Source organism: Lithobates pipiens, unplaced genomic scaffold (genome assembly GCF_037356315.1).
Source record: "Lithobates pipiens isolate NorthernLeopardFrog02 unplaced genomic scaffold, aLitPip1_a1.2 Scaffold_23, whole genome shotgun sequence".
Taxonomy (NCBI): Eukaryota; Metazoa; Chordata; class Amphibia; order Anura; family Ranidae; genus Lithobates; species Lithobates pipiens.
Window position 1 is genome coordinate 243,144,286 of NW_027507785.1, and position 24,412 is coordinate 243,168,697.

At 41.9% G+C, this 24,412-nt stretch overlaps 1 protein-coding gene across 1 annotated transcript in view; it reads right to left on the bottom strand.

The window, feature by feature from the left end:
- HS2ST1 (heparan sulfate 2-O-sulfotransferase 1) overlaps positions 1 to 24,412 on the bottom strand; it is a 231,905-nt gene that overhangs the window by 29,213 nt on the left and 178,280 nt on the right. The window contains exons 3-5 of the mRNA XM_077452962.1: positions 9,458 to 9,543; positions 7,489 to 7,627; positions 4,408 to 4,505 (exon numbers count right to left, since the gene is read on the bottom strand). Coding sequence (XP_077309088.1) covers positions 4,408 to 4,505; positions 7,489 to 7,627; positions 9,458 to 9,543 — 323 coding nt within the window. The remainder of the gene's footprint in view (positions 1 to 4,407; positions 4,506 to 7,488; positions 7,628 to 9,457; positions 9,544 to 24,412) is intronic.

The window sequence follows — 24,412 nt, forward strand, 5'->3', positions numbered from 1 at the left end:
TTTCTCCACCAAGTACTGTGTTATGGTTTGCTTAGGGATCAAATACTTATTTTACTCACTGAAATGCAACTTAATTTAGAACATTTGTATCATAGTTTTTTTTCTGGATTTTTGGTTGATATTCTGTCTCTATCATTTAAAATACACCTATGATAAAAATGATAGACCCTTCATTTCTTTGTAAGTGGGCAAACTTACAAAATCTGCAGGGGGTCTAATAATTAATGTCCCGCACTGTACATGCAGAATTTTCTGGTAGAAACATTTTTAGTCTAGACCTATGCCAAATCATTTGCATCATGCAACAAAATATTCCTGTAGTTGTTTAAAAAAATAAAATTCAAGGGGCCGATTTAAATAGGATTTACTTGGTACTTAATATTCTATTTATTCATTATCGCTACCTTCCACTATCATTAAAGCCTTCTCTTTATAACTTATTATCCAATTTATCCTTTGAAAACTCATTAAACCATTTACATACTTAAAACATTATGTACTGCATATAATAATGTTATCGATTTCACCTTAAACTATTATTCATCAAACAGTTCAAACAAATGGGGAAATCATTCTTTAACATCTTATCTGTGTTAAAAAAAAAAAAAAAAAAAAAAAAAAAGAAGATTCACAGCTAATAACCCAGTAATATAAAATTGTTCTAGATAAGAAGTATATTTTACCACTTTATTATTACAAATGAGAACAATGTTTTCAGATTCACAAATGTCTTCAATTGGGAGTGCAATTATAAAACTCATGAGCAGTTCTAACTTGCAATAGTTTATCTATATTAAAGGCCAGTTTGACCATTAATTGCACTCGTATTCCCTTATTCTCACCTCTCTTTTACACAATCGCAATTCATTTTCATTTTTCTCACACAGTATATACCTTATTTTCACTCCTCCACCCTTCACATCCTCATTCTAATTTAGGCAGGAGTGATAAACCCTCGGCCACCCACAGCTTCCTAGGATATTCATGTCACACATCCCAGAAGGCTGCAGGTTAGTAAGTGTTAAGAGGTCATCAATATTTCACCTATGGCAACAGGCCTGTGCTCTGCATCTTAGCCAAGATATGTTGCCTCCACGCATCAGTAATTCAACAAGGCCAATGTGAGGCAAGGCCTCAGGTACTCATCACTGGAAAGGGTTAACAGAGGCTAACACAGAACACCAGGGTTAATACCGAGACCTGCGTGTGTGTAAAAAAAATAAATAAAAATAAATAAAAAATTATATATATTTTCACACATACAGTATATTACCAAAATTATTGGTACGCCTGCCTTTACAGGCACACAAGCTTTATTGGCATCCCAGTCTTAGTCCGTAGGGTTCAATATTGAGTTGGCCCACCCTTTGCAGCTATAACAGCTTCAACTCTTCTGGGAAGGCTGTCCACAGGGTTTAGGATTGTGTCTATGGGAATGTATGACCATTCTTATAAGAAGCGCATTTGTGAGATCAGGCACTGATGTTGGCCGAGAAAGCCTGGAACGCCGTCTCCGTTCTAATTCACCCCAAAGGTGTTCTATCGGGTTGAGGTCAGGTCAGTCAAGTTCTGCCACCCCAAACTTGCTCATCTGCATCTTTATGGACCTTGCTTTGTGCACTGGTGCACAGTCATGTTGGAACAGGGAGGGGCCATCACCACAAACTGTTCCCACAAAGTTGAGTGCATACAATTGTCAAAAAATGTCTTGGTATGCCGACGCCTTAAGAGTTCCCTTTAATAGAACTAAGGGGCCAAGCCTAACCTCTGAAAAACAACCCCACACCATATTCCCCCCCCCCACCAAATGATTTGGACCAGTGCACAAAGCAAGGTCCATAAAGACATGGATGAGTGTGTTTGGGGTGCAGGACATTGACTGACCTGCACAGAGTCCTGACCTCAACCCGACAGAAAACCTTTGGGATGAATTAGAGCAGAGACTGCAAGCAATGGACTTCACAACCACATCAGTGCCTGACCTCACAAATTCCCATAGACACACTCCTAAACTTTGTGGACAGCCTTTCCAGAAGAGCTGAAGCTGTTATAGTATGCCATTAAAAGTTCATGTGAGTGTAAAGGCAGGCGTGCCAATACTTTTGGTAATAGTGTATTATATACACACAAAATACACCTATAACTATCATTTTTGAATGGCCCATTTATTGAGTCAATACATTATATCAGAGAAGGCTAGAATTTAATGTCAAGAAATACACTGCTCAGTGACCACAGCCATAAGAAATGCATTATTAACAGTTCACCCTAACAGGCATTATACATCCACTGAAGCAAGGCATCATTGCTTCTTGTGAATGGTATGTACAGCATGGGTAAAAATATGCATTGTATTCCACGTTTAGGTCAAAATTCAATAAAGCTGAACTCCAAGCAGATATAAAGAAAAAACAAAAGTAAAGGCAGCTTTGTGTGCATCATTAAACCCCCAATTCAACCTAGAGTCTAAATCAGCTAAAAATTCTGGGGCAGCATATCAAAAGCAATCTCCTACTAGAAACTGCAGAATGGGAACCCTGCTCTCTTTGTGGAAGCAGTGGTCCTTCTGAAGATGGCCAACACACCCCTGTTGAGTCTGAACTACTGCTCTGCAACAAGCAAAGCTGACCATCTCTGCTGACTGGAGTGCTCTGCCTGTGAATCTGTAGATCTGTCAGATCTCTGTAGAGAGACCACAATGAGCCATGGTCCTTCTCATCTGAAGGTAGAGGATGGGTTGTTATACTAACGCTTTAGATCTGTCAGACCCCTAGAGAGACCACAACAAGCAATGGTCCTTCTCATCTGAAGGTAGAGGATGGGTTGTTGTACTAAAGCTGTAGATCTGTCAGACCCCTAGAGAGACCACAACGAGCCATGGTCCTTCTCATCTGAAGGTAGAGGATGGGTTGTTATACTAAAGCTGTAGATCTGTCAGACCCCTAGAGAGACCACAACGAGCCATGGTCCTTCTCATCTAAAAGGTAGAGGATGGGTTGTTATACTAAAGCTGTAGATCTGTCAGACCTCTAGAGAGACCACAACGAGCCATGGTTCTTCTCATCTAAAGGTAGAGGATGGGTTGTTATACTAACGCTTTAGATCTGTCAGACCCCTAGAGAGACCACAACGAGCCATGGTCCTTCTCATCTAAAAGGTAGAGGATGGGTTGTTATACTAAAGCTGTAGATCTGTCAGACCTCTAGAGAGACCACAACGAGCCATGGTTCTTCTCATCTGAAGGTAGAGGATGGGCTGTTATACTAAAGCTGTAGATCTGTCAGACCTCTAGAGAGACCACAACGAGCCATGGTTCTTCTCATCTGAAGGTAGAGGATGGGTTGTTATACTAAAGCTGTAGATCTGTCAGACCTCTAGAGAGACCACAACGAGCCATGGTCCTTCTCATCTGAAGGTAGAGGATGGGTTGTTATACTAAAGCTGTAGATCTGTCAGACCCCTAGAGAGACCACAACGAGCCATGGTTCTTCTCATCTGAAGGTAGAGGATGGGTTGTTATACTAAAGCTGTGGCTGCTTTTTTTTTTTTTTTAAGAAAACAAGCTCTAAGATGTTCTACACTGTATGTTTTGATGCTGTTGTGATGCATTTAACAAACTTTAAAACTTAAAGTCCAATGAGGCTTAAAACAGATTTTTAATGCAACTTATGTAAGTAGCGGAGAGTGACGGTATCAGCTAAGCAGTATCAGACTAGGAGAGAGCGGGACAGCACTGGGAACACCTGTCTGCGGTGGCGTTATCTTGCCTGCCTGTGCTGTGCGATGGGGCTGCATACATTTCAGAATTGAATGGATAGAAAAGCAATTTGTTTGCAAGGCTTTTGATTGACTGGAGTTCAGCTTTAATACCTCAGCGTAGAAAATGGCATCAAGCCAGTTACCTGCAAAACAGTCAGAACGCAGGTATCTGATGGGAACCCATGGGTTTACTTTCTGTAATAATGAAATGTGTTAACAAGCCGGTTAGACCTGGAATGATTTATGCTAAGTGGGCTTTGATTGCTGGCCATTTTAATTTACAGATCACGTTGCCGGCAGAAGGGTACCCAGCTGCAAGTTACTGGGTTGGGCATATTTCTCCAATGCAAATTTAGATTTCTATATTGCAAAACTGGTGTACATAACAGTAAAGCTGTCAGTCCCCTAATGATACAGAACAGGCTATGTATGGCACAACAATGTAACCTAAACGTGTCAACTGGAATAAAGTTTTTTTTTTTCTTCTTCTTGAAAAAAAAACAATGTAAATGAGAACAGAGTTCCGGGTTTCACCATTATTTCCTTATTTTTAATGTCAAACCCCCCTGCGCAAATTCTTATTTCTTCAGCACAGATTACAGTGATAAGATAGTTAATTAAGAAGGTAAGCTGGATTTATCTTCCTACCAGCATTCCGAGCTGTGGCCGCAGAAGAACGGGATCTGAAGCCAAAGTTTCTCTGGAGCACAGTCAGATCCTCCAGCTGCTACACATTCATCAAAGGTCTGGAAGACAGATAAAGATGTACTGTTGGATATAAATTCTAGCAGAAAGCATAACAAACAGCTTCCCCTCTCTTAGAGGGATTCTTCTCTATCGACTTACAATATTTCTAAAAGGTAAACAGGTTAAATATTGACAGATGAACTTTCTTTCTGAATTCTGAGATATACAGTCGTAATTCCAGCTGTTTCATTATCTGTATCAGGCTGCAATGCTCCAGGCATGATTTAGGATACTGTTACCAATAGCAATGCATCTGAGAGATGAAACCTGACTGTTTGCTACAAGCAAAAATGGTCCATAAATGGAGCTATTTCCCTTAAAGTGATATGAACATCTCAGTTTTTTCATTTAAAAATAACAAACATGTCATACTTACCTGCTCTGTGCAGTTGGTTTTGCATAGCGCAGCCCGGATCCTCCTCTTCTCGGGTCCCTCGATGGTGCTCTTGGACCCTCCCCTCCTGCCGAGTGCCCCCACAGCAGGCAACTTGCTATGGGGGCCCCTGAGCCAAGCTGCTGCTGTGTGTGTCCATTCGGACACAGAGCCACATTTCGCCACTCCCCTCTCTCTCCCTTCATTGGCTCACTGGCTTTGATTGACAGCAGCAGTGCTGCTGTCTCAGCCAATGAGGAGGGAGAGTCCCGGGCAGCCGAGACTCTCCTGTAACATCGCTGGATCGAGATGGGGTCAAGTATTAGGGGAGCTGGGCTGCTATATACAGAATGTTTTTTTTATCTTAATGCATTAAGATAAAAAAAAAAAAACATTCTAACTTTACAACCACTTTAACAATAAAACTTTAAGAACATGAAGAATTCAAGTTCTAGGCAGAGCTTTTTTTTGCAAGTGTTGGATTGAACATGGAAGGATTTGGTCCAATGTCAAATATTTGTTGCAGTCTGTGTCCCCACTGAAACCCACTCTTCTATTTGTCCTAGTAACCACGATTATGGGAAAGACTGTTGGGGAAACATTTTTTACAACAGAACAAAAGAGGACCTCTTCGGGTACCGATGCCTGTTCTCTTCGGTTCTCTGGGGGTCAACTAAAGTTAAGATCTTTCCTAAGTTTATAGACATTTCTTGAAAATACACATGACAGGGGATTTTAACTATTTTCCATTCTATTCTATCAAACAAAACAGAAAAACTTGTTATCACTTTAGATCTATTTTAAATCAGATTTGTTGCTATGGGGCTTTACTATAGCTACAGTTTCCACATATAAGCCTTTGTGAATGAAACTAAGCTCATCCAAAACACAGATAAACACAGAACACCAATGTACCACAGTAGAATTCCATCTGTAAAAAACGTTTGAACCCGCAATGAAAGTGAATATGTCAACTTGAAAAGTTAGATGACATACAAGCAACATGTCATTAAAGTGGTTGTAATGGCTGAAGGTTTTGTACCTTAATGCATTCTATGCATGCAGCATCCCCCATTATACTTACGTGAGCCTGTTCTCAATTCAGTGCTGTGCATGAGAGCAGAGGCTCTGTCTGCTCTCTCTCTCCTCATTGGCCCAGAGACAGCCGCGGGAGCCACTTCTGTCAACCACAGCCAGTGACGAGACAGTGAGGGGGCGGAGCTGAGTCAAGCTCTGTGTGTCTATGGAGCTGACTCAGGAGTGGGCCGCTATGACGGCTCCCATAGCAAGGTGGGCACTGAGTGGGAGGAGACAGACATGCCAGCAGGGGACCTGAGAGGAGGAGGATTGGGGCTGCTCTATGCAAAACCAATGCATAGAGCAGGTAAGTATAACATGTTTGTTATTTAAAAAAATAAAATTAAAATGTGAGCCTTTACAATCACTTAAGCTGTACTTGTATTCCTTTTTTTATTCCACAAATTTAAACAACAAAATATTCCTAGTTGTAGCTAGCCTATATGTTTGTGATTTGTTGTTTTAATATAAATATGAAACTATGTATACCAGCAAGGCATTCATCCACCCGCCTTTTCGCTCCAGCCAATCAGAGGAAGTTTTGTATTCATTCATAGAATACAAATCTCCCTGTAAATGACTGAACAACACTCTGCCCGACTCCATTTTATTCCTAAAGTAAGACGGTAAAGGTCTCATTGCACTGCCGGAACACAGTGTCACGTACTATATGTAACCGATACTGTATACAATTTATACAGCACTGACAGCCTCTGTACGCTGGACCAATGTAACTATGCATAATATAGCCATAGCTGGATTAATGCTTTAAAGCAGATTTCCACCCAGATCTGGAAGTTCTGCTTTAAGTACTCCTGACCCCCTGACATGCCACATTTGGCAAGTCCTTTTTTGGGGAAGGGGTTGACAGGTACCCAGCTCTCACTTCCGCTTGGGCAAAAGTTCTCCACTCCCCCTCTCTCCCTGCAATCTTCTGGGACGCGTTACAGGTCCCAGAAGATTGCCCGGCCATTCAGGATGCACGGAGCGGCTCACCGCAAGCTGTCAGCGCCGGCTGCCCACACTAGTGATGCCAGCGGTGGGGAGTGGAGAGGGAGAGAAGCGAGGCTTCGGGCGGCCGCATCACTGGACCGTGGGACAGGTGAGTGTGCGTTTATTAAAAGTCAGCAGCTACACTTTTTGTAGCTGCCGACTTTTAATAAACAGGGAAACGGCTGGAACTCCATTTAAATTGTTCATTTGGCGCAGCTTGGTCCAAACCAACTATTTAAACTTCACTAACAGCTCTAAGGGGTTTGAGAACCAGAAGTATGAGTAAACCTGAGTAATAATATATTTTTCAGCAATCAAAATTGTTTAATTTTATCACAAATTACCTGGTACACTCTTCTACAATGAGGAATCTTATTATGTCAGAGTTTTGTGGCACCCAACTTACAAGTCAGCTAGATGTAGATATGCATCTTTGTCATTACTGCATTGGACACAACCCTTCCAGCAAAGTATACTCCTCTCCAGCATGACTAGTAAACATTTAAAAGCATATAAAACAATATCTTCTGTTTGGTTACCTTTTTATCTCCCTGCTTCCTCCTTCGTAGACCTGGCCTATAGTCATCTCCAAAACGCAGGAAGTAGTAGTATGAAACAAGCCTCTCTATAGGATCCCTAATTACATTGATATAAATAGGCTTCTTCTTGACGCCAAACCTGAAATTTAAAGTTGAAACGTTAACTAAAACCATAATTGTCTGGAGCATTTCATGTAATGCTGCTGGACTTTTTCCATCTTTTTTTCTTTTTTAGGATATAGGAAAACACGCTGCATGGTTTACACCTGTAATATTGCTAGATGAGAGATGGGGTACCAGTGGCTGCACAGTTCTAAATTACAGGGGCTCTGCATGCCAGTGGCCAGACTTTACCCTTGCTGCTGTATACAAGATGTCAATAGGGGAAGTCCAAGCAATTAAAAAAAAAAAAAAAAAAAGTATTTCCCAAAAAATGATAAATGCACTTTTTCCCTGCAAATACACACTATTTTGTCAAAATTATTGGGACGCCTGCCTTTACACACACACACACACACACACACACACACACACACACACACACACACACACACACACACACACACACACACACACACACACACACACACACACACACACACACAAACTTTTATGGCATCCCAGTCTTAATCTGTAGGGTTGAAAATTGAGTTGGCCCACCCTTTGCAGCTATAACAGCTTCAATTCTTCTGGGAAGGCTGTCCACAAGGTTTAAGAGTGTGTCTATGTGAAGGTTTGACCATTCTTCCAGAAGCGCATTTGTGAGGTCAGGCACTGATGTTGGACAAGAAGGCCTGGTTCACAGTCTCCACTCTAATTCATCCCAAAGGTGTTCTATTGGGTTGAGGTCAGGACTCTGTGCAGGCCAGTCAAGTTCCTCCACCCCGAACTTGGTCATTCAGGTCTTCATAGACCTTGTTTTTCACTTCTCATGTTGGGACAGGATGGGGCCATCCTCAAACTGTTCCCACAAAGTTGGGAGTATAAAATTGTCCAAAATGTCTTGGTATGCTGATGCTTTCACTGGAACTAAGGGGCCAAACTCAAACACTGAAAAATAACCCCACGCCATAATCCCCCCTCCACCAAATTATTTGGACAGGTACACAAAGCAAGGTCCAAAAAGACATGGATGTGCAAGTTTGGGGCTGAGGAATTTGACTGGCCTGCACAAAGTCCTGAGGTCAACCATACAGAACACCTTTGGGATGAATTAGAACAGAGACTGCGAGCCAGGCCTTCTCATCCAACATCAGTGCCTGACCTCACAAATGCGCTTCTGGAAGAATGGTCAAACATTCCCATAGACACTGCTAAACCTTGCGGACAGCCTTCCCAGAAGAACTGAAGCCGTTATAGCTGCAAAGGGTGGGCCAACTCAATATTGAACCCTACGGACTAAGACTTACATGTGCGTGTAAAGGTGTCGCAATACTTGACAATATCGTGTAGGAGCATTCATTTTATTTTTTAAATTTTCTGTAAAAGGTGGGCTTAGTCTTTAAACCAGTATCAAGATAGATAGATAGAAAGGTAGACCACAAGCAACTGATCTAGAAATTGGGTGGAATTTTTTAAACAAACCCCCCCCTGCTAAAGTGGCTAATTGGATATGGCATGGGGAAAAAAGGCCAGTGGCATTAGATAAAGAAAAGCTAATTTGTTAAATTTTCCATATTTTTTAAATGATACTACACAGAAAGCGATCTCAAATAAGATTATCATTGTTTGCCCCCAGTTTAAACACTAGAGGGCACTGTTTTATAACATCTATAGCTGGATTTCTGCTGAGAGTCTGAATCATTCTGCAGTGCATTGTAGCCCCCCTGAAGTAACAAAAGATTAGCTTACGACGGCACATTTGTAAGTCTCAGATGTGGTAGGAATCTACCATGCTGGGATAAGATTCGAAAAAAAAAAAAGAAAAAAGAGACAAAGGAAAATGGAAAATTAAGAATATAATCCATACTTTGCAAAGTCCAAATAGGAAATGTGTCCATGGTAGAAGCCCGGCTTCATTTCCCTCCAGGAGCTTACATTCTTGACAAATCGCATCTGGGAAAAAAATAAAATAAAATGATTAGGATATCAATTTTGGGATTAGAAGATTGTAGCGGCCAGGCAAGATGCAAATGACTTATTTACAGAATCTGGATCAAGCTGTATTACATGATGTATTGATGATCTCAAACACAGATCTGCTAGAAAACATCAATGGAAGGGAAAAGTGGAATGTTGCTGATGGCAACCGACCTCCAGCTTACATTGTCTGACATGGAGTGCATGCAAATAAGCTTTCACTAAAAGAGAAATGACTCCTGGGTAAATGCTATTGTTACACAGCAGGGCTTATGCATTTGTTTTATAGGCTTGCCATGTAAATGTATCATTTATCTAGGAGGCAGATTTCCTCTTGTAGAGATTTATTGATCAATAATTCCAAGAAACTATTGCCTGAAGAAGTTTCCTTTCTTGTATTTCTTATGCCGGTAATGTCACTACTATTGCATTTTTAGGCTCATCAAAGCTGGCTGCTCCTTGCTAACGAGGTTCAGCAGCGTAGTGCCTGTGATTTATTCAAATCAATAGAGCCAACTCTGGGAAGCATTGATCTTCAGCTTGGGGGGGGGGGCTTAGGGCCAACATATAATCCTCTTTACCTTAGTGGCATCATTTACTAGATATGCTGCTGCAAAATCTTGGCTCTCCCTGCTGGTCAGCCTTTGCCCACACTCCATCATCCCCTGCACTCCAAAGTACTCTACCATCCAAACTCCATCATCCCCTGCACTCCAAAGTACTCTACCATCCAAACTCCATCATCCCCTGCACTCCAAAGTACTCTACCATCCAAACTCCATCATCTCCTGCACTCCAAAGTACTCTACCATCCAAACTCCATTATTCCCTGCACTCCAAATTGCTCAACCCAATAGAAATCAATGAAGATTTCCTGATACTCAACATTTTAGGCAGTGAAGGGGCATGCAGTCAGATAGCGCACGGCCTGGAGAGAGTAGTGGTTTGAGTGACAGATGCCCTGGAGGTAGGTGTCTCTTGCACCTTGGCAAGCTGATCATTCCAGACAGAAGTTTTTCTATGGCACTTTTTTTTTCTATGAATTTTTTTTTTTACAACATGAGGCACTTGATTATAAAAATATATGCAGAGTTGTCCTTGCTGCCAGGTAGCTGATTTGACTTACTGGAGCCTAAATATGGCACCTGTGCATAGGCCAGGTAGCCTGCAAAACATTAAATGCTGGCAAGATGTGATGTTTGGCTTAACCTCATGCCTACTGGGGCACTTTTACCACTTTCCTGCCCAAGTCAATGTCCGGCTTTCAGCACGGTCGCGTTTTGAATGACACTGTACTCAAAGTAATTGTTAGCTCTATTTGTCAAAAAAAAAAAAAAAAAAAAAAGATTTCTTTTGGTGGTATTTAATCGACATTTTTATTTTTTACTAAACGATAAAAGACCAAAAATTTTGATAAATAAAAAGTTTTCCTAGTTTCGGTTATAAAAGTAGTAAGAAAAAAAAAAAAGGGTTCCTGTAAGTCTAAGGGCTAAGTTCACCTTTTTTTCTCTCTAAATTCCAGCCCCCCCCATGTACCAATAGAGCATTCATGTACTTTTTTTTGCAAAAATATCAAAGCTTTCCATAAAATCTACAGACACGTACATTACTGTCCTCCATCCGTGATTCCAAATGTATCTATTGCTTCTGTCTTGCGTCCTTACAGATTGTAGGTTATGACACAGGAAGGAGTTGAGCAGCTGACCACAATAGCACACACCCTGCATCATCTACCCTCCCATTCCTAGCTGTATGTTTTTTTTAATTAAATGCAATCAGTGATCACTCTTCTCACTAAATACCCAATCAGATTGCATAATGCATGACCATCTTTATACAAGTACATACATACAAGCACAGCCCATTTAAATCAGCAGGCTGCCCTATGCGTGTCACAGGAAAAACAAGACACAAAATGTGCACTCCCACAATGGTAGATGTGAATGGGGCCTAAAAGTGAAATAGATGCGGTAACACAAGAACAATGAGGCTCCATTCACATCTGTGCATTTCCTTGCATTTCAGAAATAAGCTGCACCCAAAAATCGCAGCAAACAACGCACCAAGGTCCGCTCTAAAAAAACTAAACAAAAAAAAAAAGTTCTGAAGCTTCTTTGGGGTGATTGCTGTGTGTAGGGCAGCCCATTCAGTTGGGTGGGTTGCCCTATGTGTGATGAGTGAAAATGCTCCAAAAACGCCCCCCCCCCCCCCCCCCACTATATAAAAAAGAAAAAGAAAACAAAAATGTGCATGTGGGAATGCAAGGTCCCATTATGCAGAGATGTGAACAGGGCTTGACAACTGGGTGTTTCTGTCCACTCCCTTCTATGTACTTGTATATAGATGTACATACACTAGGTCCGATTTATTTAGTGAGAAGGGTGATCACTGATTGCATTTCATTTAAAAAAAATGTGCACCTAGGAAAAGGAGGGTGGATGATGCAGGGTACGTGCTAATGAGGTCAGCTGATCAACTCCTTCCTGTGTCATGACCTAAAGTCTGTCAGGATGCAAGACAAAAGCAATAGATAAGTTTGGAATCATGGATGTAGGACAGTAAGGTACTTGTCTGTAGATTATATGAAAAAGCTTTGATATTTTTGCAAAAAAAAAAAAAAAGTAGCTGCCACTAGAGGAAGCTCTCTTGGGAGAAAGGGAAAGGTTACCCATCCAGTCCATTGAGGGGCAGGGTGTAAAAAAGTTATTGGAAAGCTACAGGTTGCAGGAATCATCTTTTTAAATAAAGTAGAGCCCCAAGTAGCTTTATGGGAACACTGAAAAATACTGCACATTTACTGCAGAAAAAAAAATAATCTACCAGAAATGATTTTATATATATAAAATATATAATATAAACTACTAAATGCCTTTTCTCATCAGCAGTATAAAGCAGTCTTCTGACTTCTATCAGTGTCTGACCGAGCACTGGTTAATGCTTGTAGGAGGCGTTTTCATGTCCCTCTGACTGTCCAATGAGGCTGCATGACCCCTGACCCTCTGTCTGGATAGTGCCGATTGGCCCTGTGCTTATTACATGCACCCTCCCCCAAGAAAAAAAAATCTCTAGCAATACACATCAAACTGAGTATGTGCAGAGTGCTTGAAAGGCTCTGTACTGTCAAGAGATTGATTGGGGATAGTGGAAGAAGGGAAGGATGGAGGATCTGTGCATACAGGATCAAACAGCCTTTTTCCACAATGCAGAGGAATAACCCACTTACGTTCCACAGTGAGTATAACAAACATGCTGTATTGTATATACAGACTGATTTTGCTGTTGTGGGTTTAGTAACGCTAAGTTCTTTTTGCCACACGCGTCTCTATTTTTACACTGTATACTGAAACAATTCCAGCTGTCATTTTTTTCATTGGCAATGCTGAAACCTGTCACAGGTAAGTAACTGCACTCAGCTGGTGGTAGTGTAGCAGCATGGTAGCCCCATTACTGCTCCTGTGGACACCAGCTGAGTTCAGGGCCGTGGGCTGTGACAAAGTGACTTGGCTCTTGTGTGGGAAATCTGCTTTCCTTACAAAACACAATCATGGAAAATAAAATTACATATGTGATTAGAGCACCTTCTAATGTATTCATTTACATCCCAAAATGATAGGCAAAAAAGGTGTCAGACCTCAGGTTGGGGACAGACTTACAAATGAAGCCGACATCATTAAAATTATTACTCTTGAGTGGATGATGGAAAATCTGCGAGGGCCCAGAACAGCTGGTCCACGTTAGTCACATACGGTAATTTTAAAGTGCGTTCCTCTTAACATATCAAATACTGCAATGTTTACTGACACCAAAGATTCAGGAGGCAACTCATTACTCTTCATGGAACTCTATTTGTTGCATTATGTTGCTCTTAAAACTTTAACATTTTTCGCCACAGTTGACACACACATTGTCATCAATCAACTTGGCGTGACTCATCTTTGCTGCCATTTCTCATCATGATTTACATTTTACTTTTTTTTTTTCTCCTTTCTTACTTTTGTCTATTTCTCTGTAAGGCAGAAGAAATGTAGCACCATTACTGCTCCCTCGAAGGTGTGCCCCCTACAAAAATCAGTGCAAGGGCACTCTATATATAATCGTCAGAAGAGGAACAAAGAACACAAAAATTGCAGTTAAAGTAGTAACAAAAACTGCAGCTTTAAAAAAAAAAAAAAAAAAAGGCAATGGTGCTGAGGTTACATAGTAAAATGTAGGTGGTCAGGGCGCCCGCCTGTGACCTAAATCTCAAAAGATGATGGACTATCAAACACATGGAAAAAATACGTCCTGGTGATTTTTTTTTCCTACATCGCAATGCAAAAATAATGTAAATTAGTACACTGGGCATTTTCAGGAGTGTTGCAGCACAGTACAGATATGTGTTGGGGGCAATAGAGATTGACTGGCAATGCATAGCTACAGTGGGCATCGTGGTAATGGTACAAACAAGCCCTCCAGTAAAACATGCACACTTTCAAAACAGATTTGGTTTATTCATCAAACTATATATAGTGGGTTTAAAAAATGTATTTCTACATAAAACACTGAGATACAAAGAAATACAGTCCCCGTCCCCGACGATTGAGTAAAAATGGACGTTGTATTGATTAAAAATCCAGGAAATTCAAGGATTCAACAATTTCTTATCCATAGAGGGAAACAACAGTCGAGTCTGGTTAGCTTAGGAGAAGACTTTCCTTTAGCTGATTTCTGTTTGATAAAAACTTCCTTACAACGTTGTGTTAAAGTGGTTGTAAACCCTTACAAACCACTTTGACCTACAGGTAAGCCTAGATTAAGGCTTACCTGTAGGTCCAAGAAATATCTCCTAAACCTATACGGTTTAGGAGATATTTCCCAGAAGACAGCCACCGCTGTCGCACTGGGCAGGCCGCAGATCGCGGCGATATGCCGCCAGTGTCGGCTCCCGTGCGCATGAGCGGGAGTGACGTCATCGAGGCTCCGGCGAATCACAGCGCCGGAGCAGCGAGACCCGGAAGTTGCTCCGGGATCCATGGCACCGGCGAAGAGGAAGACGGAGGACCGCTTCGGGGGCTTCGTTCTTGGGTAAGTTATTCAGTTATTCATAATGAGCCAGTATGCTATGCATACTAGCTCATTATGCCTTTGCCTTACAGGGTGTGTATTTTATTTTATTTATTTTTTGTCTTTACTTCCTCTAACATTTATTAGACCCCGAAGGTGGCACACATTACTTGTACATGGACATAATTTGACTTGCACTTTAGGAATTAGTTTAGTATTTTAGAAAAAGTTTCAGGGCAACATTTTTTCCCCAGCATACATATCAAAACTGATCAGCTACTAAATGTACAGTAAATTATATGTTTAATTTTACAGTTTGTAGGTATTAAAAGGTGAACAGCAGGAACATAGAAAAGCTTACAGCTGTTTACTGCCTTTCCAAAGAAGCCATTAAAAGTATTGTCATAGCTTATTCTTAATGTGTGAATTAACCTTTGTCTTGAATTTGCAACTACTGAAGTCACTGCTTCTTCCTGGAACCACTACGGCAGCCTTTCTCAACCTTTTCAACACAGAGGAACCCTTAAAATAGTTCTCCGGTCTCGGGGAACCCCTGCTAAAAATTTGAAACTTACAACTCATGATACATTAGTGTGATGGTCAGTTAGAGGAATGGTCTTTACACTTGTGGTCATTGGGAAGAATTACCTCCTTACAGATAGCCAAAAAGATCAATGGTGTCACCTGGGGACCTAACTGAAAGGCAGAAATTGCCCAATGCTGAAGGAACCCCTAGCAACCTTTGGGGGAACCCTGGTTGAGAATCACTGCACTATAGCCTGTTCAGCACCAGGTCTGAGACCAGATAGACCCAGGCATGTCCCCACAACCTCCACACAAGTGAGGGTGCTCAAAGTACTGATCAAATATGTTTTCCATTATTGGCGATTGGGGGGGGGGGGGGGGGGCGGGGCGGCTTTTTGCACTGGCAACTACACGCTGAAGGGATGGAGTTGTCTTTTAGTACTACGGCACATAATTACTTCTCGCCAAGTATTATCTTCGTCTACATCCATTAAAGCCCTCAACATAAATTAATATTTGGAGGAGCATGGTACATTAAAAGTCAAAGTGAAAGACCAAGATTTGTTCATATATTAGATATAAAACACAGACAGCACCAGAACAATGGTGAAGGTCCAGGTATATTTATTCAAGAGACTATTCACAACCAAGCAAACACTCCGAGGGTTCATCTGGGCTTTAAATTACCAGAAGAAGATGCTTCCTAGATTATAAAGTCTTGTAGAGTAGGTTTAAAGTATGGTAGGATAGCGCCAACCATACAACAGCTTTTCACATGGGAAACGGTCTATCGAGATTTGTTTTTTTAGGCTCGATTTAGAGATACTAGAGATCCTGCAATTTTATTCAGCTTTGAACAGAGCTGACCACACATCTAAGAAAATTCACATCAAATACATCATCAAAACACAGAGCAATTAATAATATATTACTATACCTTTGACAATGTTCTTTCACACATACAATCCAGTACTGTCTAATTTACAGATATTCTTCAAAGTAAACATGAGATGGAATTTGATGGGTACTTTTTAACATGCCTTATAACAAAACTTTAGCCATAACAACTTGATACAACCAATTCTTTAGCAAGGAGCATACATTCCACATTATTAATTGTGCTATGAATACATTCCACATTAAAGCGGAGTTCCACCCAAAAGTGGAACTTATGCTTTTAAGAACTCCCACTTCCTCCTTCCTCTTCTTGGCCGCCTAGGAAACTCCTCCTCTCCCACTAGGCGGTCCCTCCCTCTCGGCAATCTTCTGGCACATGTGACAGGTCCCAGAAGATTGCCTGTCCACTGGGAGAGCATAGCGCGACTTGTGTGTGCCCGGTCGTGAAGGAGAGAATCGCTGATAACCGCCAAATCCTGTTTACACCTGGGATCAGCTGTGACTGTCTCTTTACCCTGATCACTGCTGATGCCCTCCACAGGGGGCACGCAGGCAGCGCAAGCACGGGATGCCTCCTGGCAAGGTTCGGCCACGCTGTAGCCATCATTCGGCTAAAGCCCAGGTGCAAAGGAGTTAAAGGCTGATTTTTTTTTTTTAACAAACATGTTATACTTACCCTGCTTTGCGCAGTGAATTTGCGCAGAGCAGCCCCGATCCTCCTCTTCTCAGGTTCCCCACCCACACTCCTGGCTCACCCTCTGGCCGAGTGCTCCTGCTCCCTGTCCATTCAGACACTGCGTGCAGCTTGGCCCTGCCTCCGCTCTCTCGCTGTGACAGTAGTGGGAGCCAATGGCATCTGATGCTATCTCAGCCAATGAGGAGGCAGAGACCCCAGAGAGCCTCTGCTCTCTAGCACATCACTGGATCGAGATGGGGCTCAGGTAGGTATTATAAGGGGGGCTGCAACAAACAGAAGGTTAAAAACTTTGAGCCTTTACAACCACTTTAATTTATGGTTTCTTTACAAGATATAAAAAATACAAAATATAGCAACAGTAATTTGCTAATGTAACATACCCAGCAGTATTGGTACATATAAGGCAACAAGAAACAAAGTTGGACTTAAAAGTCCAGATAGTTATTGTGGACTGACTCACAGCAGTTCCATGATTTGAAGGACCCTGATTGGAAGGAAAACATTGTAGGGTGGTAGAGAAGGGGTTATAAAGAACAAATAAAAAAAGAGGGGTAAATATTAGCGGCTAAAAGTTTATCTCAGTAGTATAACTCAAGGAGGATAAAGGAAGATGTGTCATTACATAACCGGGAAGCAATCACTGAGGTCATGCGGACAACTTCAGCTTTAAAAAGCATAGTCCATCTTTTGCAAAAATGTATTAAATGCACCCACATTAACCACTGGCTTACTGGGCACCTATAACCCCATCCTGCTCAGGCCAGATTTCAGCGCCGTCGCACTCAGAATGACTGTACCCCAACAAAATGTAATATAATAATATTATAGATTTTTTTTATACACAAATGGAGCATTCTTTTGGTGGTATTTAATCACTGCTGGGTTTTTATTTTTTGCTAAATAAAACAAAAAAAGATGGAAATTTTTGAAAAAAAAAAAAAGAAAAGAAAAGTTTTATAACCCCTTCCCGCCGAGTGTACGCAGATGTGCGTACTCAGCTTTCCGGAGTTATACCGGGATGATGCCCGCAGCTGCAGGCATCATCCCGGTAACATTTTGTTTTTTAAAGCCGCTCGGCTGTTATCCCGGAGGAGCGGGAGGGGACGCCTCCGCCTCCCGCCGCTCTTCCCGGGCCTCCCATCCCACCCAAAACAGCAATCTGAATACTTTGAAGTGCAAAGGAGGGATTGGGGATCTTTTAGACCCCCGATCCCTCCATAAAGAGTACCTGTCACCACCTATTACTGTCACAAGGGATGTTTACATTCCTTGTGACAGTAATAAAAGTGATAAAAAAAATGTTTTTTTTTTTTTTTTAAACACAACTTAATATAAAAATAAAGAAGAATAATTTTTTTTTTAACCACTTCAGCCCCGGACCAATAAACACCTTAAGGACCAGAGGTCTTTTTCCAATTTCGCACTGAGCTGCTTTAACTGGTAATTGCACGGTCATGCAATATTGCACCCAAATGAAATTTGCGTCCTTTTCTTCCCACAAATAGAGCTTTCTTTTGATGGTATTTGATTGCCTCTGCGATTTTTATTGTTTGCGATATAAATGGAAAAAGAGTGAAAATTTTGAAAAAAAAAGATATTTTCTTCTTTTTGTTATAAGAAAAATCGAATAAACTAAATTTTAGTCATACATTGAGGGCAAAATTTATTCAGCCACATGTCTTTAGTAAAAAAAATGTCAATAAGCGTATATTTTTTGGTTTGCGCAAAAGTTATAGCGTCTACAAACTAGAGTACATTTTCTGGAATTTACACAGTTTTTAATTTATGACTGCCTATCTCATTTCTTGAGGTGCTAAAATGGCAGGGCAGTACAAACCCCCCCCCCCCCCCCAAATGACCCCATTTTGGAAAGTAGACACCCCAAGGAAATTGCTGATGGGTAACGTGAGCCCATTGAATATTTATTTTTTTTGTCCTAAGGGATTGAATAACGACAAGAAAAAAAAATAAAATTTTTTTTTACAAAAAGTTGTCACTAAATGATATATTGCTCACACATGCCATGGTTATATGTGAAATTGCACCCCAAAATATATTCCGCTACTTCTCCCGAGTATGGGGATACCACATGTGTGGGACTTTTTGGGAGTCTAGTCGTGCACGGCCCCCCGAAAACCAATCACCACCTTCAGGATTTCTAGGGGGGAAAATTTTTGATTTCACTCCTCACTACCTATCACAGTTTCGAAGGCCATAAAATGCCAAAATAGCACAAAACCCCCCAAAATGACCCCATTTTGGAAAGTAGACACCCCAAGCTATTTACTGAGAGGCATGTTGAGTCCATGAAATATTTTATATTTTGCCACAAGTTGCGGGAATATTACAAACTTTTTTTTTTTTTGCACAAAGTTGTCACTAAATGATATATTGCTCACACATGCTATGGGCATAAGTCAAATTACACCCCAAAATAAATTCTGCTGCTTCTCCCGAGTACGGGGATACCACATGTGGGGGACTTTTTGGGAGCCTAGCCACGTACGGGACCCCGAAAACCAAGCCCTGCCTTCCGGATTTAAATATAAAATGCTACCAAAAAAAACTGTAAGCGATCGCAGGGATCAGGCCTGACTCTGCGATCGCTGCAGTTATGTGTTTAGTGTTTTGTAAGTGACAGTGATCGATCAATACTGCACTTTGGTGGGCTGGGCAGAGGGGCAAAACGCAGGTGCCAGCAGGTATCTGGGCTGATCCCGCTAACAATGAGTTTTTTTGGAACCCTGAACTGCTGGGGACGCTAGTATAGATCTGATCAGATCAGATATTGATCTGTTCAGATTCTATACCACTACGGGAGGTTTATGCTTTGCGTGTGGGTGTTAGCGGTACTGGCACTAACCTAGCGCTGCCTGGGGCGACGCAGACCCTGACCCTAAAACCTAATTGATATCACCCGCCGGGTGATCAGGGGGTTAAACCTTTATTGGGTAATAAATGGTGGGTGCCCTGATGCTATAAAAAGCAAACTAACCAGAGTCACCCGTAACACTTATACGGTGATCAGTGGTGAAAGGGTTAACTAGGGGCAATCAGGGGGTTCAAATTTTTATTAGGTAGTATATGGGGGTCCCTGGCGCTATATAAAAACCTGACGGGGAACCTAAATAACTAACTGGCTAACCAGCGTCACCAGTGACACTTATACGGTGATCGCTGGTGAAAGGGTTAACTAGGGGCAATCAGGGGGTTAAAACCATTATTGGGTAGTATATCGGGGTACCTAGCGATATAAAAACCTGGCGGTGAACCTAAAAAAAAAACTAGCTACCTAGCGACAGTGGCGACACTAATGCAGTGATCAGAAAAATGATCGCTTAGTGACACTGGCAAAAGGGGGTGAAAGGGTTAACTCTAGGGGCAATCAGGGGGTTAAATCTTTATTGGGGGGTGATAGGGGGCTACCCTGGACCTAACACTAACTGCCCTGACAGTTTTAACTGTTACAACTGACACTGAATGCATCCCCTCATCATGGATCGCTCCTGGAGCGAACCGGACTGCCGTATCCAGTGGGAGGGGGTCCGATCGGACCCCCCACCCGCTGGAAGGCAGGCACGTACATGTACGTGCTTGTGCCTGCCTGTGCCATTGTGATGACGTACAATGGCAATACGGCGGTCCTTAAGTGGTTAAAGCGCCTCCGTCCCCGCAGGCTCGCGCAGCAAAGAAAACGCATTTGGAAGTCATGCCCGCATATGTAAACGGAGTTCAAATCACACATGTGAGGTATCGCCGCGATTGTTAGAGCGAGAGCAATAATTCTAGAACTAGACCTTCTCTGTAACTCTAACCTGGTAAAAAAAAATGTACGCGTAACCTATGGAGATTTTTTAGGTACCGTAGTTTGTCGCCATTCCACGAGTGCGTGCAATTATAAAGCATGACATGTTTGGTATCTATTTATTCGACGTGACATGATATAATGTTTAGGGGCTCCAAGTAATTTTCTAGCAAAAAATAAGGATTTTAACTTAAACACCAAATGTCAGAAACAGGCTTAGTCATGAAGGATTATAATCAGTTAAGAAATTTTGCAAACCGGTAATTTTTCTCCTTCACTGATGTGCGCTGATGAGGCTGCACTGATCAAGCTACACTGATCAAGCTACACTGATCAAGCTACACTGATCAAGCTACACTGATCAAGCTACACTGATCAAGCTACACTGATCAGCACTAAGGTGGCACTGATGAGGAGGCACGGATGAGGCTGCACTGATAGGTGGCAGTAATGGGCTCTGACAGATGGTACTGATGGGCACTGAGGCAGGGACCAATGTCTCTGTAACAGAAGCCAGTTACCGGCTTTCTGCTTTTCTCATGCTGATCGTGAGGAGAAAAAAAAGCCCATAACCCGATTGTTTACATCCGTGATCAGCTGTCACTGGCGGACAGCTGATCATGCGGGTAAAGGGCCCGCTGTGATTGACCCTTTATGCTGTTCTGTGATCAGCCAAGTTGGAAGGATTTGGTAATCACAGAGTGCGCCAGTGCGCAATCACGGGATTCAGCTATAGCACGAGCAGAAAGTGGTTAATAAAAAGTGGGAATTTGTTAAATGCTTGCACTGCAGTCTGTGGACTCCTGCAACTATGAACACTGCATCACAGGTACAATGCATAGGCTCCTGTTTACATCCCAGCTCCAGAGACATATGTAGCTACTGTTATGGGGCTGGAGGGGAAATGAATGGGCCAACGCCATTGAAGATTCACTCAGCCACGGTGGCAGATGTGACTTGAATGGATGATGCAGCTGTGATCAATTAAGTTTTGAAAAGGAGGTTTTTGGGAGCAGGTAAACCCACCCTTCGGTATTTAGGCAAGTGTGTGTGGGGGGGATTTGTAAAAATTAGTGTAAAAAAAAAAAAAAACATATGTCCAGAAAGGCGAACCAAGCTTTTAAAGGGACTGAAGGTATAAAGATCATGAATTCTGACTGTCATATTGCAGGTTTTAGGTCTGTAAGTCAGATTCAGACAGGCAACTAGAAATTCACTACTACACTGTAGGCCACTAAAAACCATAAATACATACCAATAGGAAATCCATAGACTTCTCATGATACATTTATGAAAATATGGCACAGGAGAGCTAAACTGGAAGGGAATCATAAAAAGTAAAGAACATAAAATATATATCCTCCCTGAAAATAGCCCCCTATAGCTTCCAGGTAAAACCATGGGGGTTATTTACGAAAGGCAAATCCACTTTGCACTACAAGCGCAAACTGCACTTGGAAGTGCAGTCGCTGTAGATCCGAGGGGGACATGCATGGAAAAGAAAAAAAACAGCATTTTAGCTTGCACATGATTGGATGATAGAATCAGATTTACAGCGACTGCACTTCCACTTGTAGTGCAAAGTGGATTTGCCTTTAGTAAATAACCTCACGTTTATTAAAGTTATTCTTATTAAAATAAAAAAAAGCCTGTTTTAAATTGTATGCTCTTGTATTAGATATCAACTTAACTGAATGTGCTAAACTTTGCTAAGTGCTAAATAAAACATCCATGGACATAAATAAAATGTTCTTGTATAATGGCAGGAGAGCCCGTTAGCTTGGAAATACATTAACCTATATAATTCCCCCTGCAGTTTTAGCACAAGCTGGAAACTAGGTGTTAAAAGTTAAACATGCACCTTGAAGCAAGTCGGAGTTGTGCCAGATCAATGCATTCTTTGCCCGATTTCACGCACAGCCAGCAGCATTACACCTAAAAGCCGCAGTTTTCATGTAGACAGCAGACACACTGCTCTTGAACCCCGCTGCCAAATTTCCTTTTACATAAAAAATAATTGAAGACGTACACACACACACAATCTGCTCTCAAAAAAAATAATTTATGCCTGAGCGTCAACTGCTGCAGACTGGAGACCTGCATTCTCCTCCCGTCTGATAGGAGACCTTAATTAGCCCCTGCTGAAACACTCTGGTGATTGTGGCATTTTGAAAGTTAGTTATATAAATTTAATTGCTGTTCTCTAAGTGAGCAAGACATAATGCAGAATTACCTATCTGATAACTTATTTATTTGCTATACTAGATGCTCCAGAACTGCTTCGCTGCACTTAGGAACCCAACCTACAGCACTAGTATGGTTTTCTTTAACCTGGTATTTGTATAACTGAAGTGTTACAGAGCTAGTAAGAAACCAAGTTATAATATGATATTTCCATAGGCTGGTGGCATGGCACAAAACCTGTTAAGGTAGATAAGCAGAGCCGCTATTGCTAACTTAAAGCGGAGTTCCACCCACTTTTTTAAATTTATCTTATTTAACATATCAATAGCAATAATTTCTTCATTAATCTTTTTTTTCTGTCAGCTTACCATGTTTCTAAGCTGTTCTATTTTACTCCCACCTGCGGCTAATCATGTAATTTCCTGTTGGCGCACCATCTCCTGGGAGCTTGGTGTCATAATTCCCAGGAGTCAGTGTAGATCACCAGCGATCCGCCTCTCGAGTTTTCAAAACCGGAAGTGACATGATTAAATCTTCGTTCCCTTCACAACGGGATGGGCACTTCCGACGACAGTTGTGACGGCAACGTCAGAAGTTTACAGCGCTGCGAGCCTAACATACTGCTCGCTCATGTGTGAGAACATGAGATCTCAATAGTTAAAAAAGAGCATGCTGGATATCTATACTGATATTGACTGGGTAATGTGTTAGGTTTGAAAGGATGCCACATTAAAAATGAACAACCTACAAGGGTCCAAGGATTTTATACCGATACTGAATGGCAGTCAGGGTGCCATTGTCTAGCCTGTAGGTCTGTGCATCCCTCCATGGATATGCCTCCCCAGACCATCACTGGCCCACCACCAAACCGGTAATGCTGAACGATGTTACAGGCAGCATAGCATTATCTACCGCTTCTTCAGACCCTTTCACATCTGTCACATGTGCTCAGGGTGAACCTACTCTCATATGTGAAGTGGCCAGTGGCGGACCTGCCAATTCTGGGGTTCAATGGGAAATGTCAATCAAGCTCTACAGTGCTGGGCAAGCAGCATAGGGCCCACTAAAGGATGTCAGGCTCTCAGGCCACCCTCAAAGTCTGTTTCTGATTGTTTGGTCAGAGAAATTCACACCAGTGGCCTGCTGGAGATCATTTTGTAGGGCTCTGCCAGTGCTCACCCTGTTTCTCCTTGCACAAAAGGAGCAGATACCGGTCCTGCTGATAGGTTAAGGACCTTCTATGGCCCTGTCCAGCTCTTCTAGAGTAACTGCCTGTCTTCTGAAATCTCCTCCATGCTTCAGACTGTACTGGGACACTGCAAACCTTCCTTACAATGGCACATATTGATATGCCATCCTGGAGGAGTTGGACCTGTGTGTAACCTCTATACGGTCCAGGTATCATCTCATGCTACCAGTAGTAGTACCAGCACTGACCCTAGCCCAGGGGTAGGCAACCCCAGCACTCAAGCTGTGGTAAAACTACAAATCCCATCATTCCTCTGCTTCTAGGAGTCCTGCCTGTGATTGTCAGGGTCTTGCAATGTGTCATAGTTACATAGTTAGTAAAGTTGAATAAAGACACCAGTCCATCCAGTTGAACCTGAGTGAGTGTCTACAATTGACACTATCCCTGTACAAAGCACACTCACATCAGTCCCTACCCTCAAAGAGCCCACAATCCAAGGTCCCCC